At 45.3% G+C, this 16,327-nt stretch overlaps 2 protein-coding genes across 2 annotated transcripts in view; both read left to right on the top strand.

The window, feature by feature from the left end:
* Positions 1–5,605, top strand: part of KSR1 (kinase suppressor of ras 1) — a 78,395-nt gene extending 72,790 nt beyond the window's left edge. The window contains exon 20 of the mRNA XM_064523067.1: positions 2,107–5,605. Coding sequence (XP_064379137.1) covers positions 2,107–2,185 — 79 coding nt within the window. The 3' untranslated portion in view covers positions 2,186–5,605. The remainder of the gene's footprint in view (positions 1–2,106) is intronic.
* A 611-nt stretch (positions 5,606–6,216) lies between these two features.
* On the top strand, positions 6,217–16,030 carry LOC112987060 (galectin-9C). The gene is made up of 9 exons (XM_026106751.2): positions 6,217–6,355; positions 6,897–6,985; positions 8,205–8,415; positions 8,938–9,048; positions 10,509–10,544; positions 11,321–11,368; positions 12,078–12,166; positions 13,609–13,771; positions 14,605–16,030. The coding sequence occupies exons 1-9, from the start codon at positions 6,335–6,337 to the stop codon at positions 14,749–14,751; spliced, it is 915 nt and encodes a 304-aa protein (XP_025962536.2). The 5' UTR covers positions 6,217–6,334; the 3' UTR covers positions 14,752–16,030.
* Positions 16,031–16,327: the final 297 nt, after the last annotated feature.

Here is a 16,327-nt window from a genome sequence, read left to right as displayed (position 1 = left end):
TAAGTGTCAGTATTCATTATCAACATTGACAGCTGAATTAGCACCCGTTGAAATGAAAGGGCAGGCAGCTCGGTTATTGTTCATCCCCTGCAAACCGTGCTTTAGTCAAGTCACGCTGGGGAGGTTCTCTGTAGCCACGTTAGCCAGAGACCGAGTCAGATTAAAACTGGAGACATACACTCATATCCCCTCTGACAAATCCTTCGACAAACATTGCACTAACCCCATGCTTTATTTTGGCGTGAGCTTTATAATATGTAGTTCTCAAAGGCTTGCTTTAAATAACTGAAAACTAACTCTCACGGTGTCTTTTTCCCTTCCCTCCCATATTTCTTTGTAGGTTGTAGCTACTGGTGCAATAATGGGCTCCACCTTGCATGCTTCCAAGTGTTGTATCCTAATCGGCAACTTGGACAATCACCTTCCATTTAAAACAAAAAAAACCACCAAAACCAAACCAAATTAACCCATGGACATAATCAACACTTTATCCGAATTCTCCTTTTCTGCCTTTTTCTGCTTGGTGTGGGCTGTTAGCTTGAATAACAACAACTGTCTGCAAGAAGTTACTGTCTAACAACGTGGCCATCTCTCACTTCTGAAGCGTTTCAGCAGGCTGTAACTTCTTCCTGGAAATGTTCTAGCGACCTGCTCTCTGCCTGGCAGGGCGTCAGCAACAGCGCTGCGCGTGTCCTGCCCTGCAGCTTGGGGGTTTGGTTGAAACTGCTACGACTGTGTATGTCCTGCAATCTCACGTAGCGGAGGGTGCAGTTCCTAGTTGTTGTCCGAGGTTACGCCTGTCACCTTAGTGCTAGACTGTGGCGCGTGACTGAAGGTAAGCGGTGCGTTTCCCTGGGCACAGCTGATAACCGAGCGCACAGCTTGAACTGCAAACCAACAAGAGTCAAGGGCCATGTTATGCCAGATCTCCCTTGGGACCAGAGCCAGCATTACACTGAAGCCAGTGGCAATTTTGTCAAGGGCTGGATGAAGCATCAGGTGACTGGTGCATGAAGAGAAGGATGGTCGTTGCTCTGCTTGGGGCAGTCTGCAGTCCCTTAGCCTGCTTGGGGCCGGGCTGCCAGTGCTGCTCCCGTCAGAGCTAGGACAGGCAGGACAGTAGTCCTGCCCCACGGGGTCGGCTATAAAAATAAAGCAAGAGCTCCTTTCTGTTCCTCTTTCTCCCTTCCTCACAAATCCAACTATTCGTATTTTATGATTTGCTTTTGTTTTCATCTTCTGTTCAACAAAATGCCTGACTTAACACAGGGGCTTTGCAGAATTTTAGCTAGCACAGCAAACGTGCCTTTTTATGAAAGGTCTTTTTCCATTTTTTATTGATTCATGATTTTGAAAAAAACCTCCTTTCAGGAACGAAAGGATGGGGACAAAGGAGGGTGTGCAACAAGAATCAGAGTTTGTTTTGTTTTGTTTTTTTAAACTGTCTTTAGCGAGGACAAAAACACCCATACTCAGTCCCTCAGGAAGTCAGGTGCCTGCATGCAACGAAAGGAGTCTCCTGCAAGAGCTCGCACCCGGGCTGTCTGCCTTGCTGTCACCTGAGTGCATGTATGTAGAAAGGCAGTTTGCAAGTGAAAATATTTCTAGCTATGTTTTTTTTTGTTGTTTTTTGTTTTTTGTTTTAAGATGAAGGAAATGACATCTCTATGCACAGGCTACAGTCTGAAGAGGAGCAATTTTTTTTTTAAACAATTAATGCATCTTGTCAAAATGCTCCTTTCCCTTAAAGAAATTCCGTAAGTCATTTTTTCCTTCCCTTCTACCTCAAGGGAACCCAATGCCCTTTGGAAATAGCTGTCAGGCATCTGACCCACTGTAGGCATTTATGAAAATCTCTGGTTTTCCAGGCTTTACTACTCCAATTTGAAGCAAATCAGATTTGTGCTACGTTTCCAGTGATGAGGTTAGCATGAATAAGTTCATTGTTTGCTGTGTGATTACTTAAATCTCTTTGCCAGATGATCAGAAATTGTATGAGATCAGAATCTAACCATTTTATTTCCTTTTATAGGACTCTAGCTTTGTAAAAGGAATTAAAAATAATTCTTCCCCCTCCCTTCTCCTCTCCCTCCCCACTCTTTTCAGCATTAACAGTAGCAAAGTTGTCCTGCGTTTTGAAAGATTTGGCTTGGGAATCCTGGAACCAAGTAATCAAAAGATATAGCATGGTGTGTAATTGTCTTGTGATAATGTTGTCTACCTACTACTTACACAAAGCATCAGAAATCTGCACAGAATCTTCCAAGCTATGAAACTGGTGCAGCCACACCTGAAAGCCACGTCAACATCAGTTCAGTCCTGTGCTGTTTGCAAAGTCTGAATTCTGCCTGAGCACCAGCAGCTACTTAAAGAATGTTTACATTATACTTGTGTGAACTATATATTTTTAAGTATAATAAAAGGTGAATCAAATTTAACTGCAGCCATTCAAACAGCACTGAAAAGAAGAACTTTCTAGTTCCTTCTTGTATCTATGGTATAAATAGAAGCTACCTTCTGCTTCCGAAGCATTTGTTTTCCGTAAGACCAGTGGAACGGGTTGGTTTCAGAATGGCTGTGCAGCTCCTGCAAGGGGATGGAGTTACAACTGCAGTTTTCTTTCAGGAAGGTAGAAGTGATCTGCCGCACTGTGACCTGCCCAAGCCTATCACTGAGCTCTGCGATTTGCTTCAGAAGGGTTGGTCTAAGCTCTGGCTTACCTCAGTTTGAGTTACACTAGTGCAAATCTGCTGATAGTAGAGTTTGTTATCACATAGGCTAGATTTCAGTTAAAAGAGAGTCAAGGCCTCTTCTGCAGAGATCACAATAAAAGCTGTTTGTTCTCCTGTAGTCCAGTAGCAGGATTAAGACTGATGACTGGCCTTTAAGGAAGGGGGGCGGGGGTAGCTTTTAAATGAGGAACTGCCTTAAATTCTCTTTTGGCCTCAAGAAGGAGCGGTACCCACACAGCGATGCCTTACGGCTTTACTCTGTAAACTGAAGGCACCTTCTGCTCCTGTTGGCTTTGCTGGAGCCAAGTCTGACAAATCATGCCAATGACTTCTTGCACCTCAGGATGAAGAAATGCAGCCTGCTTCCTTGGGGAGGTCATTTACGCTGCTCTGTGCCCTGCTGACAGCTCAGGCTAGGCCAAACAGGATTCCTGAAGAGCTTGGGTGTTTCCTTAAACCCTCAGCACGTAAGTGCGGGAGTAACACAGCAGTACCGGTGGCTTGGAGGCTTCCTACCCATGCCAGGCCAAGCCAGAAGGTAATTAGCTCCCTGTCCCTACATTCCTACAGCAGCCTTCCCTTGAAACTCCTCCCAGCTCCAGGTTTGAGCGCAGTCTGATAAGGCCGGTCAGAAGGGCTACATGCGATTACCCCGGGGAAGGTGACAGATGCATCATCCCGCTCGCAAACGAAACAGCGGATTGCAAGCAGCGCAACGAAGGCTCCTACCTGCCTCCCATTCCCATTCCTCCCCCACCTCCAGCTAGCGGGAGCAGCAGAGGGACCCTGATTGCACAGGGCACATGCAGGTTCCTTCTGTCCTTACAGTTTCATTTTGCTGGGATAGTTCATCAGGACTCCCTAGAAATCACTGAATTTCCTTTCTCCAGAGGTGCTACTCACAGCTCTAGCACATCACGGTGAAAGGGGCAGTAGGGCTGTGTAGTTTGCAAGGCTTTGAAACAAGGATCATAGGAAAAAAGAGCTCTGAAGTTCTCCTCCAAGGCAAGCAGGGCAGCAAGCGCTCCGCTTGGCTGCTTGCAGTGGCCAACTTCCAGAGAAAAATTAGGTGACAAAAGAATTCCCGAGTTCTGTTGGGCAGAGAACTTTACTTCTACTCTACGTACGAGTCAGCAGTTACTTCTTCTACAAGTATTGTGCTAGAATGAATTTTTAAATGCATCTCAAATATAAAACAAAAAATTGGTTTGGTGGTAGCCCAGCGTGGCACTGCAGTACTCTTTCGGTGTCTTCCTTCTCCCACCACTTATTTTATTAAGCAAATAAGACCCCTCCAAGTATACCTGTGTGTTTAACCTGCGCCATTGGTTCTTACTACTGTTTGTTCTCTCACAGTAAGATTCAAGTTGCATCAGCAGTTTTAAGCAGAATTTGTTTTCCTCGCAAGTGCTGCTTAAATAGCGATAGCACGATACAAGCCTAAAGTGGGGAGAAATGTGCTTCCTGGCAGTGGTGACGTTAGGAGCTCGGTAGGCAGAAACCTCCATTGGCTTCACTATGCATTTTGCTGGGGGGGGGGGGGGGGGGTGCTGCTGCTGCTGCTGAAAGCAAATTGTTGCTTTGCAGCCTCCCGCTCCGAGCGGCCCGTTTGCCCTTTCGGCATTTGGGGGTGGCAGCAGCCTTGCTGCGCTCCTCACTGCTTGCTTCTGCCACCCGCGTTCCCTAAAGCTGGGACACCCCAAACTTCCCAGTGTGGGAACCAGAGCATTTCCTTGCCTTTTCCTCAGCATTAACATCACTGTGACAAGAGTAACGCTGAGAAAGCAATATATTCTTAATCTTTTTCTATCAGACGACTGGCTAGGACATGGTGACCCAGCACTAGAGGACCAGCCAGCTAGAAGAAAGCGGCCGGGGGGGGGGGTGGAAATCAGGCACCGTTTGTCCTTCCCCCCCCTCCCCAGGTGGGATTCAAGCACTGTCTGCAAAGACTGTTCCCAGGCACTGGCTGTATTGGCACCTCTGCTTTTAGGCAGAGCTTCCCCGCCTCTTTCAGCAAGGCCTTTTGCTTAAGACCTGATGTCCCACGTGCAGCACTTTAAAGCGCGTTGAACTGCGGTGGGAGACCCCGATCCCTGTGCCCCCGCTGCGCTGTGCCGAGCCGAGCCCCAGCCCCGCTCCTAGAGCTCCGGTCCAGGTGCAGGAAGGGTTCAAAACCTGCCTTTAATCATGTGATTAAAGATTCTGACTCAACCTTATCTTGGTCCTGTGTTTAACTCCTGCAAAACTGTTCTTTTAAAAGCAGAACCAGCCACCTAGGTGCAGTACTTTAAAGTAGGGACCGATTCCGGTCTCTGGGCATGACCCTTCCCTGGTGTAAGCCAGCTGACGTAAGACGCGGAAATCGACTGAACCCAGTGGAGCTGTACTTCAGTGAGGAGAGCCGAGCTCTCTTATTCCTAGAGGCGTTGCAAACCAGGCAAGGGTCATTACACTGCACTGTTTTATGATCACTTGTACTATCTCTTCTTGCAGAGATGTGGAGGAGTGAACAGCATGGTAAGCCTGTATCATTTTAGACTTGTAAATGTGAAGCTGGCTGTACAATGCTGCTACGATAGCCACACGTCAGTAGTGAATGTAAATGGAGTCTGTAATATGGTGAAAATGGACACGTTTTCTTTTCAAATGTGATGTAAACTTTGTACAGTAAAATTTTTTTATATTTTCTATCAACTGAGTGTCTTCCAGAATTGCTATTAAATTAAAAATTGTTAGTATTAACAAAGGTTTCTGTATTAGTTTATGCAACTGGCACAAAAAAGAAAAAAACAAGTGCACTCGATGCTAATGAACTTCTGGATGTCTAGGAATCTTTTCAGTGAATAAATCTGTGCTCTGGATAAAGCAAACGTTACAGAATTGTGGTTTGACCTCCCCCCCCCAGCCCTTACTCATAGCCAAATTAAAATATGTGCAGATTTCCATAGTGACCCACTAATATTTCACACACTACAGAACATTGTCCTGAAGGATTCTCAACTCTCTGAAATGTTATTTACCATATAGTAGCTTATATTGGAGCAAAGCTTAGAAGTCTGCCCCTCCACCCCCCACAAGACTTAGAAGTAGTGTTGGGTCCTAGAAAGTTCACAAGCAAGAATCAAAGAAGAAGGTGGTCCTTCCTGCACCATCTCTCACCTAGCTGGTGTTCAGCCCTTGAAGGAAAGAAGGAAGGATGCCCTGACTCCAGTTAAACATGCCTTCGCCAAGTAGTGAGAGAGGGTCACTGCAGCTTAGAGTTGGGAGTTAAAGGCAGCGTATTTGGAAGACTGGAGGATGTAGGACGAGCATATGAAGGAGAAGCGGATGGACAGAAGCGACAGTCCTATCCTGCTCTGTCATCACTTTCACTATCGTTCTTCGTCCCCTTCCTCCCTGCCCTTCCCTTTTCTTGAACAGGGAAGCAGAAGCGAGTTTCCCATGAGATTTTCCCCTCCCACGTTCAAAAGCCCAGTGAACGCGGGGAAGGGCTGGTCTTGGAGGCGTGAGTAACCAGGGCAGCTCCCGCGGGCTCAGGCCCCCCCCAGTCTGCAGCTGCACCCGACCCCGCTGAGCCGCCTATCCCCGGAGGTGCCACCATGACCCAATACGTGAAGCCCGTGAGTGCGGCGGGGCCGGGGGAGCCTGGGGGGGCCAGGAGCAGCCCCGGCGGGGAGGGGGCTCCGATGGGGTGCAGGAGCTGCTTTCCCCATGAGCGCGGTCGCGGGGGGCCAGCAGCGCAGAGAGGTCGGGCAGCCTCCTCCCGCGGGGGGTCAAGACTGGGCTGGACCAAGCCCTGAGCTCACAGCTGGCCCCGCTTTGAGCAGGAGGCTGGTCCAGCCAAGCTCCCAAGGTCTCTTCCAACCTGAGTTATCCGATGACCCAAAGCCCGCTGCCAGCCCTCGCGTGGGGCTGCTGGAGAGCCCTGCCCAGGAAGGCAGTCCGTCGGAGCTGAGGACAGGCCCCCCGGTCCTGCCTGGAGCCGCAGGAGCCAGCGCTGTGCCCAGCGATAACCGCAACCCGCCAGTCCCTGCAAACAGCCTGTCCTCGCTGAAGCTCCCTCAAAAGCTACCTCAGATATGCTTCTGTCATCACAGGTACCAGCAGTGACACTCATCCTTGCAAGCTCAGTTAAGTAATAGATTTCTTCCCCTATTTTAGAGTATCCCATTTACTGGCGCTATCCCTGGTGGCCTTCGTGATAACATGCTGGTTTTGGTGACTGGAAGCGTTCTCCAAACGGGGGACAGGTAGGCGTTTTGGACGTGCCATTCCCTGCAGCGGAAACGACAAATCTTTGTTTCTCTGCTATTGTGATACTCCAAAACCCCAGCCGGGATTAGTGGTCACACTGCAACTTCAGCTCATCTCCAGCTTGATTCATAACCCCCTTAGGTACCTTTGTAAGCCTCAGGAAGCAATCTAGTCTCTAGACAGCTCAGTCCCTGAGGTATTTTACAGCCCAAATTATTTGCAAAACTGTAGCGATTAACAGCTTCAACTGTCCACCTGTGTCAGTTTTCTGAGGTGCTGCTGGAGCGATAGAGGCAAGGTGAGGATAGTTTGAGCTGTCTCTTCAAGAAAATTAAAAACAAGAAAACATTTCAGGTGCTGGCATGATTTCCTAAAGACCATACTAAAGATGAAACAGAAACCTCTGGCCAGAAAAACACGCTTTGCTTGCAAAAGGCCTGACATTTTCTTGTGGCATTGTTTATATTACCAATTCTTTTCTCATGAGCAAACACAAATCCCTGGGAAGACAACCTAGAGCTGGCAGTCAAGGACACACGCTGAACTGTATTTTAGTACCTGAAACAGAGGCATGGTGCATGCCATCGGTGTAGTCTTGAAGAGACTAGATGCAGCTGATTTAAATGATCATCCCTAGACTAAGGAGCTTTAAAGAAGCAGATCTGTGTAAGCAGAACAAACCGTTCACATTATAAATACCTTCACAGCTTAGCAGCTCTCACCTCCACCTCTTGGCCTTCCAGCTACAATCGGATCCTTCAATATGGTACTGCTTTAAGTAAATGGGACTTCTGTGGAAGGTCTTGTAACATTCATCACATTCTTCACTTGAACTTGTATTTGCAAGTCTAAGTACTTCAGACTAATCATAATAAACACACAGAACTAGGGACTGACAAGATCATAACCTTGCAAAGCCAGTTAGTTTTAGGAACACAAACATCCAGAAGAGACAGAGATGGTTGTTCACCAAAAAAAAAAAAAAAAAAAAAAAAAAATCCTTATTATGTATTCACAATATCTTTTGATGAGGAAGTGGTTTATACTTAGGCAGCTCTAGATCTTCAGTAGCTGAAAGCTGTCATGGAGAGTCCTGCAGTGTGGGACAGGAGCTATCAGGAGACTGTGCTCAAGAATGTTTGAGATTTCTGGATTTCAGCTAGAATTGATTCATCTTTTACCACCCTCCCTCCATCCCCCTGCTTCTGTTAACAGGTTCAGCGTGAACTTTCAGTGTGGAACTTGCCAGTCTCCTCGGGCAGATATTGCCTTGCACTTCAACCCACGATTCAACAAGGGTGGCTATGTTGTTTGCAATTCCCTTGTAAAAGAGAGCTGGGGAAAGGAAGAGAGAAAATATGAAATGCCTTTTGCTAAAGGTCAACCTTTTGAGATTGAGATTTTGATGAGAAATGAAGTATATATGGTAATTTTATTTTTATCACATCTTACTCATGAGTTAAAGTTTATATCCCAGTGAATTAGATTAAGATTATTAAGAAACAAACAAATGAAAATCTTAAGTTCATGGGAAGCCTTCCGGTAATACAAGCAAGATCAACAGCTATTTACTTCTGTATTTTATCTCTGGTCTTTTAGTCACTTGTGCCCATATTTAACACTAAGCATACAAGAATCTTCTTTAATTTCAGTGGCATTATCTGTGTGTATTGAGGTGCACACACACATGCAGTTCACATTACATGGACAACTCAAATGTTGAGTTAATTTGGTTTATGTTCATAGAAAGTTTCAATAGTGTAGAGTCCATTTATTGTGGCTTACTCAGCCGGGGATGATGGCTTCTTACTCATTCTACTACATACACACACACGCACACTGCTCACTCCTCTTTCTAACGGGACATCAACAAAATGGTTTAGAATTTGTGAAGATTTGTACCCAAAAAGGTCTTATTCTGAGTGAATGACTGCTATTTGTTGTGCAGGTGGCTGTTAACGGGGAGCACTTTTTGGACTTTGAGTCCAGGATTCCCCTCTCCAGAGTGGATACAATTACAGTGTCTGAGAACGTGGATTTGGAGCTCATCAGTTTTGAGGTTGTAAGAACTAAGTCTTTATGTTCACTTTTCCCCAACAAGGCAGAGAAAAGCCTCGAGACGGCAGCACCTTCAGGGAAACCAAGTGTTCCCTGGGAGTCCGGGCACCTCTCTGCTTCTCTGGCCTGATCTAGGGCTGGAGCTGCACCAGTGTTAGACAAGCAAACAGAGGGGCGGCAAGTTATACAGTGCTTTTTCCCTACTAGCAAGCTCGGTACTGAGAGCACATTCAGTGACATCATCTAGCAGTATTTACTCGAAGGAGCTGGCCCTGACCAAGTCCAAAGCAAGTGTCAATTGACTCCAAAAACCTCCAAGTTCAGTGGGAATTAAGGCTTCCTTTCAGGAATCACTGATGGGGCCCCTGGGTGCCACATTTCATCCTCCCAAAATAGATTCCACTGGAGTGGGTGAAATAGAAGAACTATTCTGAATGTTCAGTGGGAGGAAGAGGAAGTAAAAGCAAAAAGGAAAAATAAAAAACCCACACCAAGAACCCGCCCCACCATCCCTTTGGACTAAAAAGTTCAGAAGGAAGAAGAACCAGACTTAGAGTTAAAATTTTTAAGTCTAAGCTGTTTCCAAGGAATACCAGAAACTAAGCCCACGTGGCTATTTGCTGCATTTCCAGACACTGAGCAGCGAGCTAGAAGGATTCTTGATTATTTCTCGTATTGCTCATCTGAAGAGACGCGTGGGGGTTATCCCTGGTCTACCAGCTGGTGCTCTTGAAGCAGAGAGCACGGTATATGGAGTACAGTACCTCTGCACTCACACCGCAGTACAACCTAGTGCATGTTAAACACCCCCCTCTGAACTGGGCAAGAGTAAGTCGCTATCGTGACAGAAGGTCCTGTTTCTAGAAATCCTATTGCAATAAAGCAGATTTTGAACTAATGTACTCAAAGGGTGACAAAAATCTCAGATTTAATTCATGTAAGAAAAGTAAGTATCAGAATGATACTTATGATACTGCTTTTGTCTATGGACTATTCTATTTCTTATAGGCTTCTTTTAAGTAGTTCAAAGGGTCTGAATTAACAAGTCAGCCTGATATTCTTTCTTTGCATAATATTAACTTGGATCATTGACATCCTTCCACAAATGGGGTTGTAAGCATTTGTCTTTTTGCAAGAATGTTTCACTTTGTTTCCTCTTAGAAGTCAAACTTGAGAGTCCTTCAGTTGGAGGACAGCTAGCAAATCATTTCTTCACCTTGTATAAAAGGTTGATGCAAGAGGCTGTTCAGTTTTTCTGCTGTAACTACTTGGCTTTTACGACAAATCTCAAACTAAGCATGACAGGGGCATTAAATTGAAAGCCTGGATCTGGGTTCTCTTCTCCATGTTCTTTCTTCACAAGTTGATAGTTTATGATGTCTCACGCACAATTTCTTTCCTGTGATTTTCTTGCCTCCTCGTGGCTACTTCTGTTAACTACAGATATTTTTTCCCCTCCAGGTCCTTGCAAGCCTCCCTCCTGGACCAATGTATGATGTAAGTTTAAGAGATGTTGAATCTATCTGAAGTTATCAAAGAAAGTTTTCCCTACTGAACAAGATGGGCCATGTTATTTAGTGATTTAGAAACCCCACCATTTGGTTTTCTTGAAGCATTAGACCATGTTGAAAGCAAGTTTAGTCTAGCTCAGTATTTTAGGATTGCTTTAAAAAAAAAAAAAAAAAAAAAAAGCTGAAGCACAGTATCAACTTAGTTAATCATGCAAGAGTAAGACCCAGACATCAGGACTCCCCTAAAAAAGTAAAGTAAAGTGACAGTTCCAGGCCTAGCACGAGAACATGGTCAGCATCTTCTGCTCAAGGTGAAAATAAAAGGCAGCAAAACTAGGTAAATAGACAAGTGCTCTTTTAAACACTAATCAAGAAAACTTATCTGGAAGATGGAAGTTTTTCAAGCTACACAATTTCTAACCTCTGAAGAAAGTGTTCAGTGAGGATGTCTAAAAACAGAGTTTGTCATTTATTTTTAAAGGACGTTTAGTTTTAGTGAACTTCAAAAAAGATTATCTTAAAATTACGTTACTGGAAGTTCTTCCCTTTCTCAGTGCACAAGTCATGACACGCTCCCCAGACCCCTCACCCCCCAAAAAAAAAACCAAGGAGCAGAACAGTAACATTCAGACAGGTTATTAAAACTGGATTTAAGCACATGAACTACGACTTACAGAATTTTTAGATGCACTTCCATTGAAGCTATGCCTGCTTCTCCCAGCTGCCTGCTTAGTCACTAAATCACTTTTATTACCTTCCTAGATAAATCTTGCCATCCCAACTGCACCATTCCAGCCTCCACATGATTACGTAAGTCTTTCTCAATTTGTTTTGGGAGGGAATACTCTGAAGGGAAACCTCTTTGAAGCATTAAGATGAGCTCAATAGGAACGTCAGAGCACACGGCTTTCAGAGCACCAATGGATTTCCCTGGGTAGCAGATTGCCCTACAGTCAAAGGCAAGCATAGGTTTTGCTTATCTCAATGCAGTCCAACTGGCATGTTTTTTCTTTTCCTTTTAGAAGCAAGGTTGTTTCTAAATTTGTTCAGTAGTTTTTAAGATACAAGAATATAGCATGAACTGAGATTCACCTGGCATTTCCCGAATGCATAAAGAAATGAGAAACAAGTGTCTCAAGGCAGCTCTCCTCATTGCTCATCTCACTTCTAGACAAAGATCTCGGCTGCATTAAGTGTCTTAAGCTCCATTCTCTGCACAGCGCTGTCATTTATACTTAACATCTAAGTCTGCATATGGATGTTGTGTGTCACACGGCCCTTTTTTGTGACGCACAGGCAAAAAACATCACTCAATTCCTTTTGTTTTTCCTCCTCACAATCGAGAACAAAAACTTACCACAAGCTTTTCTCTCAGTCCAAGATACTTTAAAAGGCCTGAATTCATTTGTAGTATTAAACATTTCATTGACTTGAGGTACTAAACCCGTTAGACTTTTGTTTAGGAAAATAAATGGTTAATATGCTCTTAACATCTATAGCCCATTTTCTTTCTTTGTAGACTATACCATACTCTGTTCCAGTTTCTGGAGGAATTTATCCAACAAAAAACATCATCGTATCAGGGACAATTCCACCCAATGCCACGCGGTAAGGAGCAGAGATACCCTTTTATCTACACTGTCATCAGATTTAGACTCCCCAATGATTAGCAAAAGAAATAATGGCTGGCAAAAGCCTCCTTTGCCTTCAACATACCACCATGAAAGCAGAAGCTGATGAAGGTTAATTTCGGCATTCCCTCCATGCCTGGTCCTGATGCTCCTTAGAACTTAAGGACCTTCCCTGCATCTTTGCTCCTCCGCCCCACTAACGCCTGCAGCTGGGCCAGGGCACATGGACCGGCTCAGCCTGTGGATAAGCTCACGCTAGCTTCCTCGTATTTCAAGGGAAACTGTTCCACTAACTTCACAAAGAGGCAGCAGCTCCACAGTCTCCCTTCCAATATCGGCACCCCGCATCACGTTTTTGAAGTTTTGTCGCTTCCAAGCCGTGTAGGAGGTAGCCCAGCGCACTGGTCCTGCACCACAAACCTCAGCACGGCTCTGTCCCCAGGGAGCTGGGCACCTGCCAAGGCTCCTGCCTGGAGCTGCTGAGAGCACCTAGAGTCTCCCATGCAGCAGATCCAGCTACAACATTTTCACCTACGGACTGGGGGGAAGAAGCTCTGCCAGGGCAAACCCAGGCTGCTTTGATGCCCTTAGTGGAAGTGACTATAGTGTGTTAAATAATCCCAGAATATTATACCTCTGCCAAACAGCTTTATACTGAAAACAACGGCAGCATTGTGCTATCCTGCAGGGAAAAGGCCAGGGAATTTTAAAGAGTACAATTATACATCTCATCAATTTTATCTACATCTTTCATGTGTGAACAATGAAAGGCTTTAGATAAGTTAAGCTTTGTTGTTTTTCTATACAGAATATGAAAGAATGAATTTAATCCTCAATTAAACTTGAAGGGCAAGTTTTTAAATAAAAAAAAAAAAAAAACAAACCACAGACCTAAAGCATGAACATTATATTCTGTCAGCTGCTAACCAGAGCAGTCTGGTATTTGCCTGGCTGTAATCACATCCAAGTAATTGTAATCTGGTTGTCTGAAGCACCAACCGCTTATCTACCTGAAGCAAGATGCCTCTTCTCATGAAGAAGCGTAGCTAAGCTTGCACTAAGCTGCTAGCAGATAGAGGAAAACAAGAAGTATCTGTCTCTGTAGAAAAGAGATTCCCTTTGCAAGTTCATTTCCCAGATCAAGGGGCATTTTTATACTAGACAGTTTTATTTGCAGAGTGGTTCGAGTCAGCCTGCAGAGACACATGCAGTACGTGGTAGTACCGCCCAGCAGCACCCTCAGGAACCTAGGTCCTCCGGCCGATCCGTCAGAAACAAGCTCTCATTTTCACCAAAATTAACTGTATAGTTTCCTTCACTTTTCACATCCTCTTATTACTGTTATTCCCATCAAGGTATTACAGCAAGCACTGGTCTTACTTGCTTTGACACGTGGATTTTGTGTCTTTCTGGGTTTAGATTTCACATCAACCTGAAGGCAGGTGAAGACATTGCACTTCACGTGAACCCAAGGTTTGGGGAGAAAGTCATCGTCCGCAACACCCTGCTGAACTGCTCGTGGGGGAAGGAGGAGCGCAGTCTCTCCGGCAAAATGCCGCTCTCCCAAGGGCAGAGCTTCACAGTAAGCAAAGCCATTTTACATTGTTTTACATTTTGCACCAGCTGACGCAGGCAAGTCCCTGGCACAGTCTGTCACCAAGACCCACTAGGGAAGAGCTATTCTAGCCATTTTGAGGCTTTAAGATGACATCCACCTTTCTAAGGGCCTGGAGGTCAGCCTTAGAGAGCTAGGCAGTGGTGATGGGACAGGTTGCAAAGCCTAAGAGCTAAGCGGTTGCGAGCCCCCAGTCATTTTTTTCAAATTCACAACCGAGACAGCAGACGGTATCTGCGGATACGCTAATCAGGACGAGGACTAGAACACGTCATGCTTCAGGAAACAACCAGTGCGTTTTCTGAGATGCGGCAACACTCCCCAACACTTCACAAACATCAACGTTCTGCTCTTTGTTCACGTCAAACCCCGCAGGAGGCAGGTCAGCAAAGCAACCAGGAGGTACAACGGCTCTAGTAACAGCTGGCAGTTGCCACGCTAACCGCTGCAGATCACACTCTGCCGACCCTTATCTCAGACCCACTAGGTAAGATGAGCCGTACTGAGTCACTCATCTTACGGAGCAGGAAAGCAAAGGCTCAATGACTTTTTCTCTGCTGCTGCACAACCAAACAGCGAGAGCTACATGCAAAAGCTACAGCCGCCAACACAAACCAGCCCTCTTTAGTGCATCACCCCTAGCAGAACAACCAGTACATTTACAAGAGCAGCTTTGGAGACTTGACTAACGTGGAGCTTTGCGTTTCCTGCCCATCTCTTGATGTCTGTTATAATCTATCTGAAAGATTTGCTGTGGCATTTCCCACTGTTCTCCCCCCCCCCCCTTTTATTTTTTAAAGATTTGGATCTACTGTGATGCCCAGTGCTTCAAGCTGGCCACAAATGGACAACACCAGTTTGATTACAAGTATCGGATTCCTAATCTGCAGCAGATCGATAAGCTTGAGGTTTACGGAGATGTTACTCTGACCCAGGTTCAAGTTTAGAGACAAGATACTGTGCACAGCTTAATAAGTCATTATGTATCACAGTAAGACGTTACTTAATGTTGGTGGCTATCCAGAAAGTTTGGCAAATCACATTGTTATGAAAACTTAAACCAAATACCTGTCTTCTACTGAAAGCCTAAAAATACTTTTTAGCCTATGATTTGTACAATACAATGTACATCTTCATTCATACGTTCTGTTTAGATCATGTTGTTCAATTTTTAAGAGCCTTTACAATATTTCTTTTACAACAATGAATAGTCTAGACTCTGCTTTCTCTGAAGGAGAACAAAAGCTTTTTCAAAACAACCAATACTCACATCTCAACAGAGGCAAATTCAAGCAAAAAGAGAGACCGTTCATAGCTCCGGATGGCTACCGTATAACACTCAATTGCATTTTAACCTTAAAACCCAAAGGAACCATTTTTACCAGCTTTGCTGGACAATCCCAACTGTTCAACACTCCTCACGGTGCAGATATATGTCACTTCAGTCCAGCCACGGGGCTAGATTGGCCAAGTCCCTAGAGGAGGCACCAGACAGCAACCCACAACACAGATCAGAACACAAACAGCCAGCTCAGCTGAGATCTTGGAAGAGCTTGACACAACACATCACATTTCCACCCTCCCAGAAGACAGCCTGCTCCTGCCCGCGAAAGGCAGCGGTTCAGGCCCGTGCCTCCAGGCCTAACCCTGGCTACCCAGCACCATTACTGGGGCAGGCCAGCCTCCTGCCCACCCAGACCTCCCTGCATTTCAGAGCACACATTCAGAGAGGAGACACTCTACACAGCTATAATACAACACACCAATAAAAAAAAAAAAAAAAAAAGAAAAAAAAGCCTCTCTCCTACCTGACTGCGCACTGCCATCCTCATCCCAGAGCTCCTCCATCCACGAGCCTTGCAGCCACACTGCACCCCACGGTCCAGCCTCCTCGCTGCCAGCTGGTTCCCATCACCCTGCCTGGCCGTGGCTGATCAGGCACACCTGGCTGACACAGGTGCCCTGAGCTGGGCTTCCCTCCCAGGCAGGCTGCACGGCCAGCAAGGGGGAAGTGCAGCCCAGCCTGGGCAGCTACTACAGCTGGAGGCACTTAAGGTTACCCCACTTGTTACCCTATGGCAAGGCTTGAACTGTTGTTGGCTCTCAGCTATGCAGTAACATGCTAATGTACCATATCCACCTATCATTGCATTTTCTAGCTAGCAATAGCTTAATTCCTTCCAATAAAATTTTGTGGCACTTCTGGAATGTATGAATATTGCTACTGATACAAAAGTAAAGAAAGATTGATAAAAAACTGCAGTGCTAATTTCTTACACAAGAGCTGCAAGTCTCTACAAAATCCAGATTACAGCCAGGATATATACTGCTTTCTGTCTGCCTATTTGCTTGCCACTACTTTTTGTTTGTTTTACATAATGTACACAACATACTGCACAAATGCAGAAGTATTTTCTGACACAAAGACCTTATAACCCAAGTAACAAAGTTGAGGTGCATGAATGAGCTATTTGACAGGCCATAGTAATGCAACCATGCTCTTAACCCATAACAAACATGAGG

This window comes from Dromaius novaehollandiae, chromosome 19 (assembly GCF_036370855.1).
Source record: "Dromaius novaehollandiae isolate bDroNov1 chromosome 19, bDroNov1.hap1, whole genome shotgun sequence".
Taxonomy (NCBI): domain Eukaryota; kingdom Metazoa; phylum Chordata; class Aves; order Casuariiformes; family Dromaiidae; genus Dromaius; species Dromaius novaehollandiae.
Note: the sequence above shows the minus strand (reverse complement) of the source record. Positions and strands in the feature narration are given on the sequence as shown.

Coding starts and splice junctions, on each gene's coding strand:
- LOC112987060 (XM_026106751.2), top strand. CDS start 6,335: ATGACCCAATACGTGAAGCCC. Junction 9,049..10,508: donor TGGAGCTCATCAGTTTTGAG/GTTGTAAGAACT, acceptor TTTCCCCTCCAG/GTCCTTGCAAGCCTCCCTCC. Junction 13,772..14,604: donor CCCAAGGGCAGAGCTTCACA/GTAAGCAAAGCC, acceptor TATTTTTTAAAG/ATTTGGATCTACTGTGATGC.